The sequence below is a fragment of the Cydia amplana genome, chromosome 11 (genome assembly GCF_948474715.1).
Source record: "Cydia amplana chromosome 11, ilCydAmpl1.1, whole genome shotgun sequence".
NCBI lineage: Eukaryota > Metazoa > Arthropoda > Insecta > Lepidoptera > Tortricidae > Cydia > Cydia amplana.
Window position 1 is genome coordinate 5,965,012 of NC_086079.1, and position 19,246 is coordinate 5,984,257.

General features: G+C 37.0%; 1 protein-coding gene across 1 annotated transcript in view; it reads left to right on the top strand.

Annotated features, from left to right (window-relative positions):
- Positions 1 to 19,246, top strand: part of LOC134652016 (uncharacterized) — a 285,481-nt gene that overhangs the window by 215,545 nt on the left and 50,690 nt on the right. The window contains exon 13 of the mRNA XM_063507169.1: positions 16,965 to 17,036. Within this exon, the coding sequence (XP_063363239.1) occupies positions 16,965 to 17,036 (72 nt within the window). The remainder of the gene's footprint in view (positions 1 to 16,964; positions 17,037 to 19,246) is intronic.

Here is a 19,246-nt window from a genome sequence, read left to right on the forward strand (position 1 = left end):
TTTTAGTTTCACTCTACTCAAGCATCGGATGACAGGATCGTTGAAAAGGGACAAACATATCCTTTGACGTTACGTTACTCTTCTCGTGAATTGTCAAATTTTAAAATTCGAAATTAGCTTTGGAATTTGTCCGGGTGGCTATTCGAAGTATAACTTGGTGGACGGTACTTACTAACCAAATAAGCTTGAGATCCAGTATCATAGATAGTTGTAAGACTTCAAGGGTCTATTTATATCTGACTGTGCATCCTGTATTCTAAACGTTTTGTGAATAGATATAAAAATTGACACCTATCATTTTTCACATAAACACAGACACTCACGGATTTAGAGTTAATAAACTGGATCGAGTACATTGACCAAAAAGTGTGTCCACATGAGAAGTCAAACTAGAGCCCTGCATCTCGTTCTAATTAGGGTGACCAAAAGACATCTGTATGTGGGATATTAGGATAACATGGAATATATCAGTAGGGTGTGTCATTTTCTAAATAAAGTGAAATTTTAAGTGGTCAGGTTTTTTTTTCATTTGTAGTCGGCTTCTTTCGCACTCACTCATGGTATGTTCATAAAGGTAGGCTACCCTTTTGTCCACTTCAGTTTTTTTAAGTATAAGCGTCATTGAAGATCTGTTTAGCAAATATGACGTTTTTTTTAAAGTTGGTGCCTTTTTTCTATTGACGGAAATGTGTCCTACCTATAAAGAATCGATGTCATATATAAACAGTTTAACACACCTAACAAAATATTATGTATAAATGAGAGTCTGTAATGTTTAAGGAGTTAAGCACTTTGGTTTTAAATTTTGGCAATTGAAGGGATGTTTACAAAAACAACATACCTGACTACACTGGTTGACACCTGAAACGATTAACAATGTATGTTCTTAAAAAAGTGTCAACCGGTCTAAGCAGTTATGTTGTTTTTGTAAACATCCCTTCAATTGTTCTACAACAAATCTTAAATTAAACATGCCGTATTAAAGACATAAGGTACCTATTATGTTAAACTTACTTTTACATTACCTACGTTAATAATAACTAATAAGAATTCTGTGAGACCGATTCAAAACGTGCCGACATCATAGTCACCCTAATGAGTTTGACAATGTTGCCTTGTATTTTTATAGTAAAATGTAATAATTGTGGCTTTCTTGTGAAACAATATTCCACAATTAGCAATTATTTCACTCCAACAACCTTTAACACAACATTTCTTCACAATTTTTAAGAAATTTCGCATTCACGTGTTTTGAAGAAATGTCATCAAGTTGGGGATACCAATTAATATTTAAAGTTACTACAACTTCTACCATACTAAAATTTAGTTTTTTTTTGCTGTGTATGCGCTTGGTTTAATCAGTTAATAATATTGGCATCATAATTATTTACAAATTACTTAAAAGATATCAGAACTGTAGTCTGAATATAGCACTAAAATTGTATAAGAAGGTAATTAAATTCAGTAGTTTATTGATATAATTTCTACCATAATGGTATCTTTTTAACATTGGCAACATGTGCGAGTGAGACACAGAGCTCGGGTTTTTCTATCTCAAGTGGACCGTTTTCTCTAGTCTGGTACGAACAACTTTCTGTCTCGGTGATAAGGTTCAAATTAGTATGGCAAAAAAAGTGACAACTCGCTCCAGTTTAAAAAATATAACTTCATGCAGACACTTTATGCATTGAATTATTAAACCTTAACGCAATGCCATAAGTCATAAGGTATATTTTCCTAATATACCTTGATGCTAATTCGAACTTTGTTATAAAAGATGTCATTTTATATCATTCGCGCGTGCATTTCACTCGTACTAGATGAAATATGTATTGGTGCGAGCGAGACGGTTGGGCGAATGATAACAAAATGATATCTTTTTGACATCTTAAACAAAGTTTGACTTGGCCTCTGTGGAAGCCTGGAAATACAGCATACTTCATTGACTTTTTATGCTGGAAATTGATTTAATAATTGCGAGAAAAATAAGTATGTTATTCTTCAATAACTTGTACAGTTACTGTCAAAAAACTAGAAGTGTCCATTAATTGTGTAGAACATTATTTGCTGTTTGTTTCCAATATCATGCTGCTATTCTGCGAATATAGCAGTTCCTCAGGCAGATAAATTAAACATGATCGAAACAAATACTATTAACCACAATAGTAAACTTTTCTCTCAGTGTGGGATATTCTCGGTCATGAAAAACTTACAAAGTTATTGTTTTTTTCATTAAATCTATAATTAATATTATTGTCGGGAGAAATTCTGACCGTGTAGTCGTGTAAGCTTCATAGCCCATTCTTCAAAAAATCTCTAGTGTGAAATTACTGTTTAGGTAGTATAAAATATAAAATAAAAAAAATGTTATTTCTCAAAAACGGGAACAGATATCAAGTTGTTAATTCGCAGCCGGGTATTCAATATGATATATAATTCACCCGTGTAGAAACATTTGACTGTGCAATTAATGTAACTTTAACTTTATATTGACTCCACTACAATGTTTAGCTATGTAAGCTAGGTATACTACGAAACAGATGTGAAACTCATACAGATTTGCTTTTGGACTTGAATACCTACTTAAGAGAGATAAATAACTATAAAACGAACAGAAAAAATAGAACACTAGACATTTTATAACTACGCCAAACATTGAGTCTTATAAGAACGCCATGGCAGTAAGCTCTTCTTATTTGTTTGGTTTTTTTAATAGGTTTTTTTAACGAAGAAGTTGTTGTGTAAACAACAGTAATTATTTGCTAAATGGTGTCAGTGTCCTCTAAGACCTCCCTAAAACTCAGATTCTCCTTAAACACATACCCCGTAACCTATAAATATGGTTACAGCGCCTGTTATTATCCCAACCGTTGATAATGGCGGCTATTTATGCCGTCCTTTATTTAGTCCGTGGGGGAACGTATCGCCAGTTTCCGAACGATAAAACGCACCTAAATTACAGGGGTGTTTAATACGTGATGTATGCCTTTGACGTCGTTATTACTAGGAGGTATTTTGTCATTGCTTGCCGAGCGCGAGTGCTTGCGTCAGGCCGATTGTCAGGAGATGTGGCCTGACAATGGCACACATTTTGTACATGAGCTTTAGGAATTCAAAAAAGACTGAAAATAAAGAATAATTCTCAAGGTTATAAACACATTAGTAAGACACAATTCAATATGCCGACGTGGTATTTAATTCATGCATTCTACAAGTTTTCAATTAAAGTCTATGAATGGATGATGTGAAACATGTACCTATGTTAAATACTACTTACTTGCTTTCAACAAGTTTTCGATTAAAGTCTATTTAGATATCAAGTATGAATGGATGATGTGAAACATGTATGTTAAATACCACTGGAAATGCTTTAATTCTTCTGGATGAGATTGGCTCAGGGCCGGGATAAGTGGCGTACTCGAAGAGAGGCCTATGCTCAGCAGTTGGCGATAAAAGGCTGATATGATGATGATGATGATGATGAGTGATATAATAGTTTTTATGATAATCATGGTTCTCATGAGACAACTGTTCGGTGCTCGCGTGTGCTTAGTAAGTTACGGGAACATAGAGCCTCCGTCATTATGCTTTTCATGCCGGTAATGCCCTGTTTGCCGCTGCATGGCGCCCAAAGAACTTCCATGACTTTAAAAATGTAAAGTATGCGCCTAGTATAAAATACCCATAAAATTCGTTGAGTTGCTTAGCTTGCTAAAATGTCCTTCTTCGTTAGCGTAATTAGGTAAACCACAACTTATTGGCATTTAAAGCGCAATTCGCTTTCATTTCGCTCGCTTTAATTAACTTCTTCTTTTTTCATAAGATCGTTAACCAAAAATACGGCGTTAATTATTAAAAAATCATTTGATATTTGTGCCCCACACAATTCTTTACATTAATAATTAGTTATTTAGTCCGTTTTACTACCGGCTATCATATCAATTAAATTAATCGTTTGATGGTTCGATTCTTAATGGTAATTGATAACTTATCGTTCTGAATTAAGGTTGCGATAAACGGTACTAAGATTTAGTGCATTAATGGGCATCCTACAGTGAACGCATATATGCTTTCACTGGCATCCTATGACTAATGAAAAGTAGGTTTGTTTTTGTTTGTGGAAACTTTCCAATGTTTTAATAATTGTTTAATATTATCATTATAATTGCGTTTGTTTTGTGTTCTGTTTTAATTTGTTTTGTGCTAACTAATATTAGCATTAGGTAATTCTGTCACTGTCGAGTACCTAGACTACTTTTTTTCACGCCTCGGTACCCTTTTACACACTTGACTTCACAGTCTTTACAATTGACTTTTTATTACAGTTGACAGTTGAAAATCCTATGAAAGTTTACGTTACTTTTACGTTTTTACCACAAAATACAAAAATCTACATACTTTTTTCATCTTACCACACTGTAAAAAATTGTACCAATATATTTTATATCGATTATGATGTATTCTATTTTATTGGCATATACAAAATATTACCCCTTTCCACATACTCGTGAAATGCAAAGACAATGTCTGAAGAGATTTACTTAGTTAGCTAAATAATAATAATAAATAAAATAAATATTAGAGGACATTTTACACAAATTGACTAAGCCCCACGGTAAGCTCTAGGCTTGTGTTGTGGGTACTTAGACAACGATATATATAATATACAAATACTTAAATACATAGAAAACAACCATGACTCAGGAACAAATATCTGTGCTCATCGCACAAATAAATGCCGTTACTGGGATTCGAACCCAGGACCGCGGCTTCACAGGCAGGGTCACTACCCACTAGGCCAGACCGGTCGTCAAATAAATGTAAATAAATGTAAGTACTCCCCCGCTTATCAAATTTATATCAATATCGTTATCAATATCTGGCGTTAATTTTATTTTGAATGCTTAGTCTAATATATGGCGCGCGGATATGATATCGTGTCAATATTTTGATAGAATACCAGTTTTTTATGTGACAGTTTAAATTGTGATTGCGTAAATGTGTTTTGTGATCTAATTAGAATGTGTTCGGTTTTCTAATGTTGCTTACCCTTTTACTACACCTAGTGGCTTTTGATCCCATTCTAAACTTTATATTGGTTACCATTTTTAGACATGTAGACAATACTGGTAAAAGCTGTTAAGACTCTGTTTAACTCTTTACATTTATGGTATTATTCATATACGACTGTCAAGTCTATAATGCCGTCGATAACCGTTGATTCGTATCTGTCATTTTAAAAGATAAAGATAAAAAAGATAAAAAGATAGTTTATTCAAGTAGGCATAATTACAATGCGCTTATGAACGTCAAATAAAGCTAACCGGCTCCAACCCTACACCTCTGCCCCGAGAAGATTTAAATCCCCCCTCAATTGGAGGAGGGTATCCCAATATGGGACCGGTAACAAACTCGGCGGGACACATCTTTAAAAAAAAAATTACATCTTTTAATTAACATGTATTAAAAAAATACAATTTAAATTACTATAGAATTCATGCAATTATACACATAAGGTAATAGAAATTTGATTTAAAAAAATATACATATGTACACGGAATCATACAAATACGTAGCTCTTTCTTTTGACATTTATATTTACTAGAAATAGACAAAATTTCATGGCACATTTCATTTCGTGGCACTTTCTTCTTTAGGTATACGTTCTTATATGTTATTTGTTTCGTTTGTGGTATTACGAATGAAAATATTTCTATTATTCTATTTTACTGAGATTTGCAAAGTTTTATATGTCTCTAAAGAAGACGTTGTATATAGACATCTCACACATCCTCACAGTATTAAGGCATTGGTTCCACCAATACTCCTACATTACAACTGATAGGCGATGTCAAGTACGTAAGTCAATTATTATTAATGGCTGCCACCGTGACAGTCCACAACGTCTCCATTGCTATGTTGTAATGCATTTATTGGTAGCATGCAATTGTTATAATCGGCTTGCATTTGTTTGAGTCACAGATGTCAAGGGGCGAAATATTACGTTCATAGGATTAGGTATACCATTCTATACGAAGCTTAATACTGTTCTCTTCTGGTAAAATGGAAAACCCTGATGTGAACTAGATTATAGCCTTTCTTAGGCTATTTATCTATTGCATCTTATCATATAAATTGGGCGATACCGAAATAAAAGTGTTTAAGTCTATGTCATTATTATTAGAAACTATTTTGAGCGAGTTTCAGTTGCGATTTTGTTTATTTATTTATTTTTAATAATGATGACTACATACTGATCACGTAATGGAGTACTTACTTTACAGTCTAGAGATATTGTTCGCTAAAACTTCAGACAATGCGAGCTCTGCATGGCTGAGTTAGCTCTCTGCACTTGATGGCTTGTCCAATGCACTCGTTGAATAACTTCTTACTTAGAAGAACTTTTATATTCCTCATCAAATAAGTCGTTTGTATTTGAACATAAGTATGTTGATATTTTCGAAAGATTATCACACATATCAATCAGTTATGCATTGATTGCTAATCCTTATCTTCATTTGTACCTATAGATTGGATCTGTTGTTAAAATATTGTAAGAATACACAATATAACCTCGTATACTTCATTAAATTGTCAAAAGGTATTGGCTTCAGTTTGGCGTACGCCTCCCGGGATAGTATTATTGCTCCGTGTAAAGTCAGCATCAAATAGATAGTGACGGTCAAAGTGACCAAATATATCGTAACATACCTTTGTTACCATAGAACGAAGGATGTGCTCCGATATATTAGGCCACTTTGGCCGTCATATTTGATGCTGACTGTATAAGGATGACATACCTAGTCTACTTATTATTCTACGCAATAATATATTATGTATGATTTCCTATGTAACGACCATAATCAATATAAATCAATGAGTGTCCTATAATTTACGTTTCGAACGCATCCGATGACACGCGTAACCGATTCGATCCAATTACACCAATGCGCTTGATGGTCTGACATGTTTTGTTGATGTTTATTGGACGCTACGATTGTGCAATTTCAATCTTAGTGTAGTTGTTTTAAAGTACATTTTTTCCTGACGAAAATAAGCGCTTTAAAATTGATGATTTGTTTCTGACATGCGCCTAGCAGTTTCAGTTTCAATTGATCTGATAGTTATTGTTTTTTTAACTGATTTATACTCGTTTCAAGCTACTGTCAGGAACCAATGGATAGTGACAGGCAAGATGGAATATATCGCAATCCTTATTCTTATGGTAACAAAGCTGTGTTAGGTATCCATTTCAAAATCTGGAAGTATTCGCAGTCTTTAATCGACTTCAAAAATGTGTGGCATTGATTTATACTCCAATAGATCTTTGTCATATTCTGTCAACGTCAGCAAGGCTAAACGCAAACTTCCCCTGCATTCATCCACTTTCATATTCATCAAAAAACTTTATGCTTCAGTGGCGCGGAAGTAGATATGAGCGCCGCGCCGGCGCGCCGCCGCCGCCGACAAAATTTTCGCGCCGCCGCCGCCGACGCTGCGCTATCGGCGTGGCATCGGCGTGACCTTGGTAGTTACTACTACTTTCGGAATCAGATAATATATTTTTAATCGAGTTTAGATCATTAACGGCGCCACTTCGAATAGTTTAAAGGCATTCAAAAGGTATTATAGGCCCATATAATTAAAAAATATCGAAGGCAAATGCAAACTTATATGTCTAGTAACCGCGCTAGTAATCTTGGGGAAACGAAATTATTTAATATCAATTTTAACATCAATATGCTTGTAATAAACATACTGATTTCCTTCAATTTTTATTGTGGAACGTTCCACATTACAATTTATATTGTATATATACGAGTACACTAGACATATGTCAATCACAATGAAAAAATAACTGTGATCAACTCTGGCTAACGTGAGACTCGAACCCACATCTTTGGATTACCGATCCAATGCATAACTAATTTTGCCAGCTAACCATCCGTCATTTACCGCGAATTTAACCATTGCAAGCATGGTTAAACGTCTTTAAAAGGTATTAAATGGGGTTAATTTTGAGATATTAACGTTTCCACGTCCAAATGTCCGGCCGTTGGCTTCGCACGGAAAGGCGTCGGAATCGGGTCTCAAATATACTTGGCCACTGTTCAAATTTCAAGCTTTGCTCTCTCGCAACTCAATCTTTGGCCTTGCATCGTTCGCATGGAATTAAGCCGCTATCTGAACCTGCAAGTTTTTGGCCCTGTTTGGAGCTCAACTTTCGGCCTGTTTTAAAACGCTTGAGCATTGGTCCTTATGCGATCTTAGCTCCATTGTAGCTCGGCCTTTGGCGTCGCACGAATGGGCCCACAGGAAAGCTCCAGATCTTTAACACTATGGCTTCAGTCTTTATCGGCCTGCGCCCTCGCTCTGCTCTCTTGCAGCTCGGCCTCGCACAGAAGCGCGCCGCAATCAGCGCTCTAGGCGTTCGGCCGTCAGCCAAGCTTACACTTGGCGTTCGATTCTTAGCTGTATGCTTACCTGCAGCTCATCCTCTGGCCTCGCATTGGGAGGCGTCGAAATCAAGTCTTCGGTGTTACATGGAGCTCGGCGTTGGGCCTCACTTTTTGACATAAATTGGTTTTGATGAATCGATATTGGTTAATGACGGAGCTCGATTTTCTTTGGACTGTCGACAAGACGTTTCCCTGATACAGTCAATCCACAATTTTTAACTTAGCACAAAAGATAAGGGCCTCGCTAAGATCTTCCGGCCAGAGCCTCGCCAAGATTAAGACCGCCTCTGATGCCGCGCGATACCGCTTATCCACAGTTTATACGATATCAATTTTTTTCGTACCATTATTCAATAAATTATCCTTGAAAATAAAAAATGCATTTATTTCATAACTTTCTTACAGCAAATACATGTTTTTTCGGTAAAATTTTGGTTTGAATTCTTTTTTCATTAATCGAAGGTGTTTCAAGGCCACGCCGCCGATTCGCCGCCGCCGCCGACCAATTTTGACCGGCGCGCCGCCGCCGGCTATATGCCTATCGGCGCTCATATCTACGCGGAAGCCAGTAAATCTACGGCTTGCATGCAGGCGAATAACTTCACGTTGAGTTACTGTTGGGAGAGGGAAATTCGGAAATACATACTTTGTACTTGGGATACGTACAGATGTGTTTGTCAGATCTTTTTGGCGGGTCTCTATTGTTTCCCAAAAAGTTTTAAGTCATAATACTCATAATGTATTGTTTGCCCGCATTTTCGTTAGTCATAATTCGTTGAAACGCGTCACTTTTCAGGATTGCCATGAAACAAATCTAACCTAACCTGTCTATAGGATCACCTTACGATAATCCTGAAAAGTTAACGGTTTCAGTTTTATGACTGATGATAATATGACAAACAATACATTATGACTTAAAACTTTATGGGAAGGGACCCCCTTTTTGCCAGGTATGTTTAAACAAGCAATGTTGAGATTAATTTAAAATACAGTTAATAACGAGTACATAGCTTTACAACAACTATAGGTACGTTTAGGTTGGAGCCTGAAATACGGCCAAACTCCAAGCTTTTCCGGCGGACGGCCGATATCGAAACTGGCCGGATCGTCGTTAGATTTACGACCACCCGGACATGGACGATAAAGGATTCGATGTGCATTCAATGAAAACGGGTGGATAGCTCACAAAAACAAAGTTAAGATGAATTTAAAACACAATATTTACGAGTAGTAGGTACAAAGTTCTACAACAGCTAAGGTTCCATTGGAGCCTGTAATATGGGCAAACGCAAGGATTTCCGGCAGACAAGTGATATCGGAACCTTTTGGGGGCCCGATTCGGATTTTGTAATAGACATCTAATAGATATCTTTTAGACATCGCCAAGATACGATAGCGATATGTTTAAGATCTAACCTGTCAAATTTGACATTTCCGCGATTCTGGAGATACTCTTGAACGATTTCCACAAGATATTACTTAGAGATCTAATTCACATCTAATAGATATCTAACACGATCTATCGTAAAAGTGACATTGGTTGCCCGAATTGCGCTGCAAAAGAGAACTAGAATGGATCTAGTATACGTGTCGTCTCTTGTGAATATCTTGAAGTTCGAATACGGCAGTCGGACTTGCGTTAGATTTACAACTTTTCTGACATGAGACGACGATTCATTGAAAACTGAAGGAGATGGAGCTTATATAAAAAACACAGAGGTACTTAAGTTTTTACAAGTAAAATCTTTCGATCTTCTTCAGGAGATTTCTATTTCGACGTTATTTTATTCTTCTATGCTACACACCATCTTAAATAAACCGCTACTTACTGCCATTCTAAATATTTAATTTTTCAATCGAGTTAACTTCAAGCATAGTTTATAGTGAGAAGCAAGCAGACAAGCTTCTCTATCCATTATTTCACCAGACTCCACTAACTACCTAAACTTTCAGCATGAAGATTTAACCAACATTTTCTTATTTCCAAGAGTTAGTTCAACATCATTTTAACTAACTCAATTTGCAACACCTGAGTCACGACGTAGATGAGTCCCGCTGCATATTAATTACCCTAATTCGATTTCGGAACTTAGGTGGGGTCTATTGTTTGTGTAATGAATTCACTTCATATGCATATTTTGGGAAGACCTATCCTATTCAAAGTTTACTACGGTGTATCGACCATCTGGGATTATTTTGAAAAGGATACAATTTTAGATAGGTTTGGTCGCGATACAGAAATAGGTATGTGCAAAGTAAAGAAATAAAATGTCGGAAAACAGAGTCATGGTTTCTAAAGATGAAGCAGTTTTGCAATCTAACCGGAATAATATGCTAAATTATACGTACCAACACCAGTTTACGATTAAAAGACTTAAATTTGCTACGGGCGAGAATTCTTCGAGAAGTCCTATTAAATTGTCTACCAAAGTTCCTCCCCACTTGGTTTTCTTTTGATCAGACATATGTGCGGGCAGAAACATTCACCGACCCTCATTATTGTTAAAGTCCGCTGATTAAAGTTACCCAACTGGATACTATTCATTAAGCACATTAGCTAGCCTCTAGGTATCGCGCCAGACGGGCGACGTTTTGCGCTTTGCATGTGTGCGTCCGTGGAAACTCAGCTATTTCCGCGAAGGGAAATACGGGGTTGCGCTAGTGTGTGTTCAAACGTGTTACCAATCGCTTAGAGAGCCGAAGGCTGAGGCAAGCCAGTATAATTGCGCTTTCCAGTTCCACATAGTTGATAAGGATCTCGAGGTGGAGGTTAAGCTGGTTTGCATGAGCTTACCATTCGCTTGCACTCGGTAAGCGTTGAGAATATATGCTCAGGTTGCAATACTCGACTGCGGTATGGCCTGATAGGATCACTAAAACTCTGCACCGCACTAGCAAGTGCTTCTAGTGCCTCTTACCAAAATTTACATAAAAATGCAAATTTAGAATTTCCATTTCAAATTCACTCTAAAATCATGTCGATAATGTTCAACAGGAATTCTAATAGTCGATAATGGAATGAAACATGAAAACGCAGTTTAGGTCTCGGATCTCGTACTTTTATTTAAGTATGACTGAATGGGAAATACTTCAAAGAGAAATAAATATTGAATTTATATAGGTACCTGCGATCGTTTATTGATAATTTGTGCGCACTCTGCTTATTTAAAAGCTCGTCAGGAATATTTTATTACTTCGTTTTCTGCATTCGCTGCGTCGTCGGCAGGTTATATTTACTTACTGTGCGGTTTCGTATAGACTTGTTTTTGCAAAGCAGTGTGTAGGTATAAACATTGTTTAATTGATTTGCGTATCTGTCTGTACTGATATCATCTGATAAATCAGGACGATTTACAAGGAGGTGCCCGTGCCTCCCGACTGCCCAATGGTCCCCTACCTCCCCTAAAGGAGAAATTATTCCAAGCTTTTGGGTGGACTATATATATGTACAAACAACCGAGTTTTTATTTATAGTTTTCCACTCATTCCACATCCTAAAATAATGGAAAATGTAATGCCGTAAAATATAGGTTCTCTTCGTTTTACAGCACCGTCATTATTATTCTTAGAGACTGGTCCAGTGGTTTTGCTTCGAACGGCTTCCCTTTAGATTAGATACATGCATAGACAGATCCTGTAATTGTAAAAAAATAGATGCGCATTTGATTCCGAAATCCGAGACACAAATCATACAGAACGTAATACAGCGTACAATACAATATTAAATATTTTGCATATTGCAACAAACCTACACTTTTTTAATATCCTATTGTTATTTTTAATATCGCGCCAACACCGCGCATGTATTGTACAGTCAGTCCCGACGCTTGGCGGGCGTTCGAGCCCGACGCCCTTTGTTTGCCGACAATGCCGGCGGACTGTACCTACCAGCCGTTCATGTGTAAACTAGGATAGAGATGAGATGCCTTTTTGGAATTACAACACGGCGTAAAGTTTCCGATATTTCTTTGGTGAAAGAGCAGATAAGTACTGTCAACAGCAGAAGTTGCTAAGCGGACATAGGTTGTTCAAACTATCTGCACACATTCTGTGTTTAGATTATTTTGAACGCTTCGAGCTTAATAGTTATTTTGGCTGTTGACTGTAAACATACGAGGTGGTTTTGGTTAAAAACGTAATACGTACGCATATTTTTGAAAAGCGGTTTAATATCTCAAACGATTTCAACAAATATTCCTTTTACCTTAATATTGTTGTATTCAGCATTATTATAATGATCTGCATAATTATCTCAAATACACACAAATGCAAAACTCATTCAACCAAACTTTGAGCGAGTAGGTAATTACGCCTGCATGTTTTTGGTCATTAGCAGCTTAAGCATTCTCGCTGGAGAATTATGTTTAATCTCATGGCATATACATAACTATATTCAGGCCTCTCTATCGTATGAATATGCAAGAGGAATAGAGAGGCATATAACGTTATTTCGATTTTCGATGTTCGCAATAGGCTCTCAGAATTCGCTGGACTTTTTTATGGATGTCGGCGGCAGATCGGAAAATCGAGATATTCCTAGGCATATCATGAAACGCCGCCATTTCATGACTGACTAGCGAATTCAGTTGTTCAGAATTTGCGATCGACTGTCAAAAGAGAAGCATACAGGAGCTAATCTACAAGTACATAAACGTTGCCACTCTTGCCACTGAATATTATTATCTACGCCGCTCTCTACATTTTTACACACAAAAATCCGCGTCCCCGTGTACAGTCATTCGAATTTGTTTAATTTCCGACCCTTTGTTTACCCCAAACACAGTCTGAGTGTACTCAACTTGCCTTGTTAGCTGTGTTTGAAAAGCGTTAGTTAAACCCCCTTATTGCAAGTTTGATGGTTGGTAACCAAACCTTATTGCGAGTTTGATGTCTAGTTTGGAGTGAGGAGGATTGAAGTCGGTAATTGACTGATTGTGTTTGATTGTTTAATCAATAAATTTCTAGTTTGAATCCACGGAATGTCTTGAAAGTGTAACTTTAGAGGGAAGGGATATATTAATAAGATAATTTGGCTCGTTGTAATATACCGTCACCGAAATGAAAACCGGAAAACACTACATAAGGTTTTCTTTTCTGACAATTCGACAGACCAATAGCGGAATTTAAATATTGTTAAGTCTCTTTCTTTTCAAATGTCAGATGGATAGAAAGGCAAGTCGTTATACAGTGGACAAAGAGCACACAGGGTCCGAGAAATCGTAGGGGATCCCTGTTACCCCAATCCCTCGCCTTCGTTATTGAAGCACAGTTCTTGCTTCTTCACCTCGACGAATATTATACTCGTCATATACTAATTTGCAATGTAGTTAGATTTTCTGAGAAGTTGCTTTGCTGCAAATTATTCCGATTAGTTGCCGTTTCGTATAATAGGTACATTACATTTAAACCATGATGCTGTCTAAGTGGTGTTCCGTTTTAATTCCAGCACTTCCTGACAATTATATCCCGTAATGCGAGCTATGTAATAAAACTTACTACCGAAACATAATACCGCGGGTCGGATTACGATTAATTGCATCCACTTTTCTTTTGAAACCTCCTATCTGACTCCAGTGCAAAACAAACCAAGTTTAGAAGGGGATAAAGCTGATATTGGAAAAACAAGCGATAAACAAATGCGAGGTTGCGCGGTGTAAACAGTGAAGCCGGTAAAAGCTGCTTTGGCTGCAAGGTGGCTTTTTCGCATGTAGGTACATTGTGTGGTGCATTCAGGCCGAACTATAGGTTTTCACTGTAACTTTTTCGTATGAGTCTCGGAAAGGAGCGAAAGTTAGACGTGTTGTTTTTCGTTTTCAACTTTTTTCCTCTTTTTTTGCTTGATGTGTGTGGTTTGCCAATAAATCTAGTCTTGTACTACTAATCCAAACGAGATATCAATTTAACCGCTTACGGTCGACGAAGACGGATCAATGTTTTTTTTGTGAAACGATTGCCAGTTTGCATTGACTGAAACCCAAAATACATACATATCACTGCCTAATAAGCTTTTCATAAATTACGTCATTTCAAATTTTTGGGTCTGGACATCGGATGATGGTAGCATGACGTAGGAGGAAACGGGGCATGTTTTTAGGATGATTTTAGAGGGGTGGGGGGGTGCAAAATGACGTAATTTATGAACAGCCCCAAAACCGTAAAATACGTGGCGTGTCCTTACGCTGTAAATACACCTGCGATCTCACCCCCAACTCGAACGTGGCTATGCGACTCGAACGTAACTAGCATTCGGCATTTCACTGTAGGTACATAGTAGCCGCCCAAGCGCCCATAGCCCGCCCGCCCTACAGTCGCTTCGCGGCCTCCGTTAGTCGCGCTCGCTTACAGCCTTCTGAAACCCCTGAAAGCCTTGCAGGTTCTTTGTTGTCGGACTACGGTTGGCGGTTCGTATTATTCGTTTTTAAGAAAGTTATTTGTTTGGGCAATGGCTGCATTTAATGAGTATATTTATTTAGTAGTAAAAAAAATTAAAGACAGGGATTGTTTTTTTGATAACTTTTAACGGCATTTCTAATAATAACTGCGGTATGGATATTGCGTTTTTGTTGACTTGAAAATGACACGTACACAAGTTATCTTGTATTGTGATTTACAATTTGTGAAATATATTAGTTCTTTTGAGGAATGAGAAATAATCATTTTGAAAATTTTAAAGAAATTTTATTGATAACATCCTAAAAACACGGCACATTTAGTTTGATTGCGTATATTGTAATAGGCTTTTCGTGTTTAAAAGTCTGCTTAAAATGTTTATTGTTCGTAATATTTTATTGTAAGTTAGAAAAGTTAAATTGTTATGAATTGATACTCCTTATACCTACAATAATGTAGGTAAATTTAATTTTAATACGCGCTTTAAAATATAGACGTAGAGAATTCACTCGTAAGGTTGTCTGAAAAAGATCGCTCTTTAGCGATAAGTTCGCCTGTTTTTTACGTATTTTTACCTGTATTCGAGTTATAAGGAATGTGTAATAAAAGTATTGTGATTTATTACTCACTCAAATAAACCACGTGGATTTTAGCGTGTAATTTTTAATATCCTTTGGTTTTGACGACTATTTTTTAACCGTGTTCGAGCGAACCATGTAAATTTTGCAAAATCGCATTAGTTATTTGTATTCCTATAGCATAGGCATAGGCCTAGTCATCACAATAAGTACAATAACAAACATAATTTACCTATTGTTATCCCAACAGGATAATAGTCTGTCCTCTTTACTAGCACAAGCGTTATCAGAACCGAACGCATTCTAAATGTACTTCTGTCACTATCTGTCATTCTGTCATTGTCAATACAGTCGCCGGGGGACACAGACGACTTCAATTTCCTATTTTATTTATAAAATCAAATGTTTGAAGTGTTTACTAGTGTAGTGTTTTAGATTTGTTTATTTTGTGGTCAAAATGGAGGTCATGATATCAGTGAGATCTATGGAAGATAGACTTTATAATTTTAAGTCGTTGAAAGATAAATTTGAGCACTTGAGGTAATTTGATTGGTGTTTTATTTGTGTTTAAATGTTAGTTACAAAGAACGGTATGTAATTATTTCCTGCTACAAACTTTATTTAGTAGTAACAAAATTATTTAAGTAAGTGTTGTTCATACATTACTTAATATTTAGTTCAGTATTTTGTTGAGAATCAAAGCGTACTTTGGCACTACTAATATATTTTACTCTCAAGCGTATTAGGTTTGAGTACATACATATGTTTAAATATCTGTTTGAGTATAGAAGGAATCACTCCTTAAGTGCTATCTATTTATAGGAGTATCTGTAAACTAGGACACTTCCCGGTCCTTCTATGAAATGAATCATTCTTATTAGGTACTTATTTAAAAAATTGTAAAGATTTCCCAGTAGGTTTGTGAAACTGAATTTCAAACAGATGAATCGTTGCATATCGTACTTTTTTTACAATAGCAGCTGAAAAGCTACGAGACTTGAGTTGAGAATGGTAACATTTACTTTCAACTTTCTTTTAGATCAGCTTCAATATGTAACACCGGTACCCGATGAATAACTTTTCATAACAATATTATTTTATTGAATTATGGACGGATAATACTGGTATATTAGTTATTCAGCAGCAGAGTATCTATCCTGTCTCGTCGCGAATTTATGTATTTTCCCATGTCAAAAAATACTTCTAAAAAATAGTAATCAACGATTAAAACGCAGACATTTAAGAGGCGTTCGCACGAGTCAATCCCGTGGAATGCTCCTATATATGTAGTATGTATCATTGTTACGTGTAAACAATAGTTCTTAGTGTAAGGCCTGAGTGGACGCTCGAAGCGGACCGTTCGGCGGGGCGTGCAGCGTGGCGTCGGGCTCACAAGTGATTTGAGCAGCGTGCACTAAGGCCGCTCCTATACGTTTGCATTTGTTTAACATGCACGCCGCACGCCCCGCCCCGCTGCACGCCTAACTCGAGCGTCCACTCAGGCCTTACACTTATTGTTATTGTTGTTTGCTTACAGGCTCGGCGGCGGCGTGCAGCGGAGCGCCACGCACGCCGAGATGCCGCACCGAGGAAGCACCATCGCCGAAAGGTAATTTTTTTTTAAACTAGCGACCCGCCTTCGCACGGGTTAACAAATTATACATAAACATTCCTCTTGAATCACTCTATCTATTCAAAAAACCGCATCAAAATCCGTTGCGTAGTTTTAAAGATCTAAGCATACATACAGACAGACAGCGGGAAGCGACTTTGTTTTACACTATGTAGTGATGCAACGAACTATAACTCCAATAAGGGCCCGGCCACATGTCAGCGGTGCGGCGCCGCCGCCGCCGCGCGGCGCGGCACCGCAGAAATCTGCGGCACCGCAAACCGCTCTGCGGCGACGCCCGCCGCAACGCAAAATTTTGCGGTGCCGCGCTGCGGCGCCGCAAAGCGGTGCGCGGCGCCGCGCGCGGTGCCGCAAAGCGGTGAGTTTCGCCGCGCGCGGTGCCGCCGAGCGGCGTGCGGCGCCGCAGATTTCTGCGGTGCCGCGCCGGTATTTTCTTTTGAAATGATTTGCATCTTCATTCATTATACGAACATTATACTTTATTTCTGCGCCTTCTTAATAGCGCTGGCAGTACACCGAGAAATTCAGTAAAATGCTGCAAATGATGTTAAAGGTATGAAAATCGGTACGATTGATATTTAGGACATTTGAAACAATTTGACCCGAAGCACCATTAAATAAAAAAAAAACGAGATGAGTTATCTTTTTTTTTGTATGGAATTTTAAAAAAACTGTTTTGAAACCTATCGTGTGTGGTATTAAACGAAAGGGCTTTCTGAGCCGATTCCAAAAATATCATATCATTACATTTCAGTCGTTTTTTTTTATTATAATAAAAATAATTTTCAAAACATACCAAGTTTGGGCTTCTCCAGATACAATACCGTTCAATATTTTTTTGTAAAATATACCTCAAATTATACCTAATATCCTCATATCTAACCCTAAGAAAGCAATTTTGAAAATAATTACATGAAGTATTTTTTTTTTAATTTTTCAATTTTACAAAGTGTGATCTATGAATCTCTCAATTAAATATTTAAATAGAAAACATAGTTTTTCCAGAAAGTCGCTTATATCTCGGAATCTATAAGTCGTAGTAAAAATTATCTATGTAAGAATTAACTGAAAAAACTCACCTTTAACCCCCCCCCCCTTTCCCCGAGTTCTCCACCCCCCACTCATGAGAACTTTTTCTTACTTAAAGCTTAGATATTACCATAGGGACATGTAAACCAAGTTTCAATACTCTTATTTTACCCGAATGACATTATGAGTAATTTGGCAGGGGTATTATTACACTTTGTAAAATTGAAATAGTATTTTATGCAACCGTTGTTTAAGAGGGGTCAAAAAAGGCGAGTGGCGTGAGTAACAATTTGAGGCGAAGCCGAAAATTGTTATAAAGACGCCACGAGTATTTTTTGACTCAGTTAAACAACGTTCCATACAATACTTTTTCTACGACCAAGCACTTACTTTGAAAAAAATTGTAAATTTAACAAATATTTTTCATTCAACAAAAATAATACTTTAAACAAGTGGAATCATATAGGACATATATGTAGGTAAACAAACCAAAAGTATACAGCTAAGATACGCGACCCGGCCACCGCGCCCCGCGCCCCACGGCCGTATGGTCAGCGACACCTTCTAGCTAGTAACTCATGAGGCCCTGGTGCTTGCTCTTAGTTAAATTACAATTTTGGATAGTTTTTTTTTTCTCGATTTTGGCCACAGTAGCCTATGGAGACTAACAAGCAACCCTAAGCGGTGTTCGTAGTCTATGGATCTTGCTATATTACGGGTGTCACATGCGCGTTCTGACTTCTGAAGGAATTTTATTGTTTCTACTATAGAACCTAATGAATATTTTGTAAATTGGCAGCAATGCACTTAGTACTCATCTGTCAGAGATGACAATTAAAATTAGGTTGGCAACAATGTATTTCGTACAATATTTTTTAAGTGGTGATTACACGAAGTATCGTAAAAGTACCAAAAAGATACTGCGTGTATGCACAAATACTTTTTTGGGGAATAGACTAAAGACTTGTCTTGACAACTATAACATAGGGGTTTAAAGGTGTGTGTACGACCTTTTAAATGACAAATAAAGGTACGGGAGTAGAAAAAATGAAAACAAATATACTAAATGTAAATATTTTCAAAATTGCTTTATTAGAATTAGATATTTATTTATTTATTTAATCTTTATTGCACAAACGAAAATACAAACGTACAAA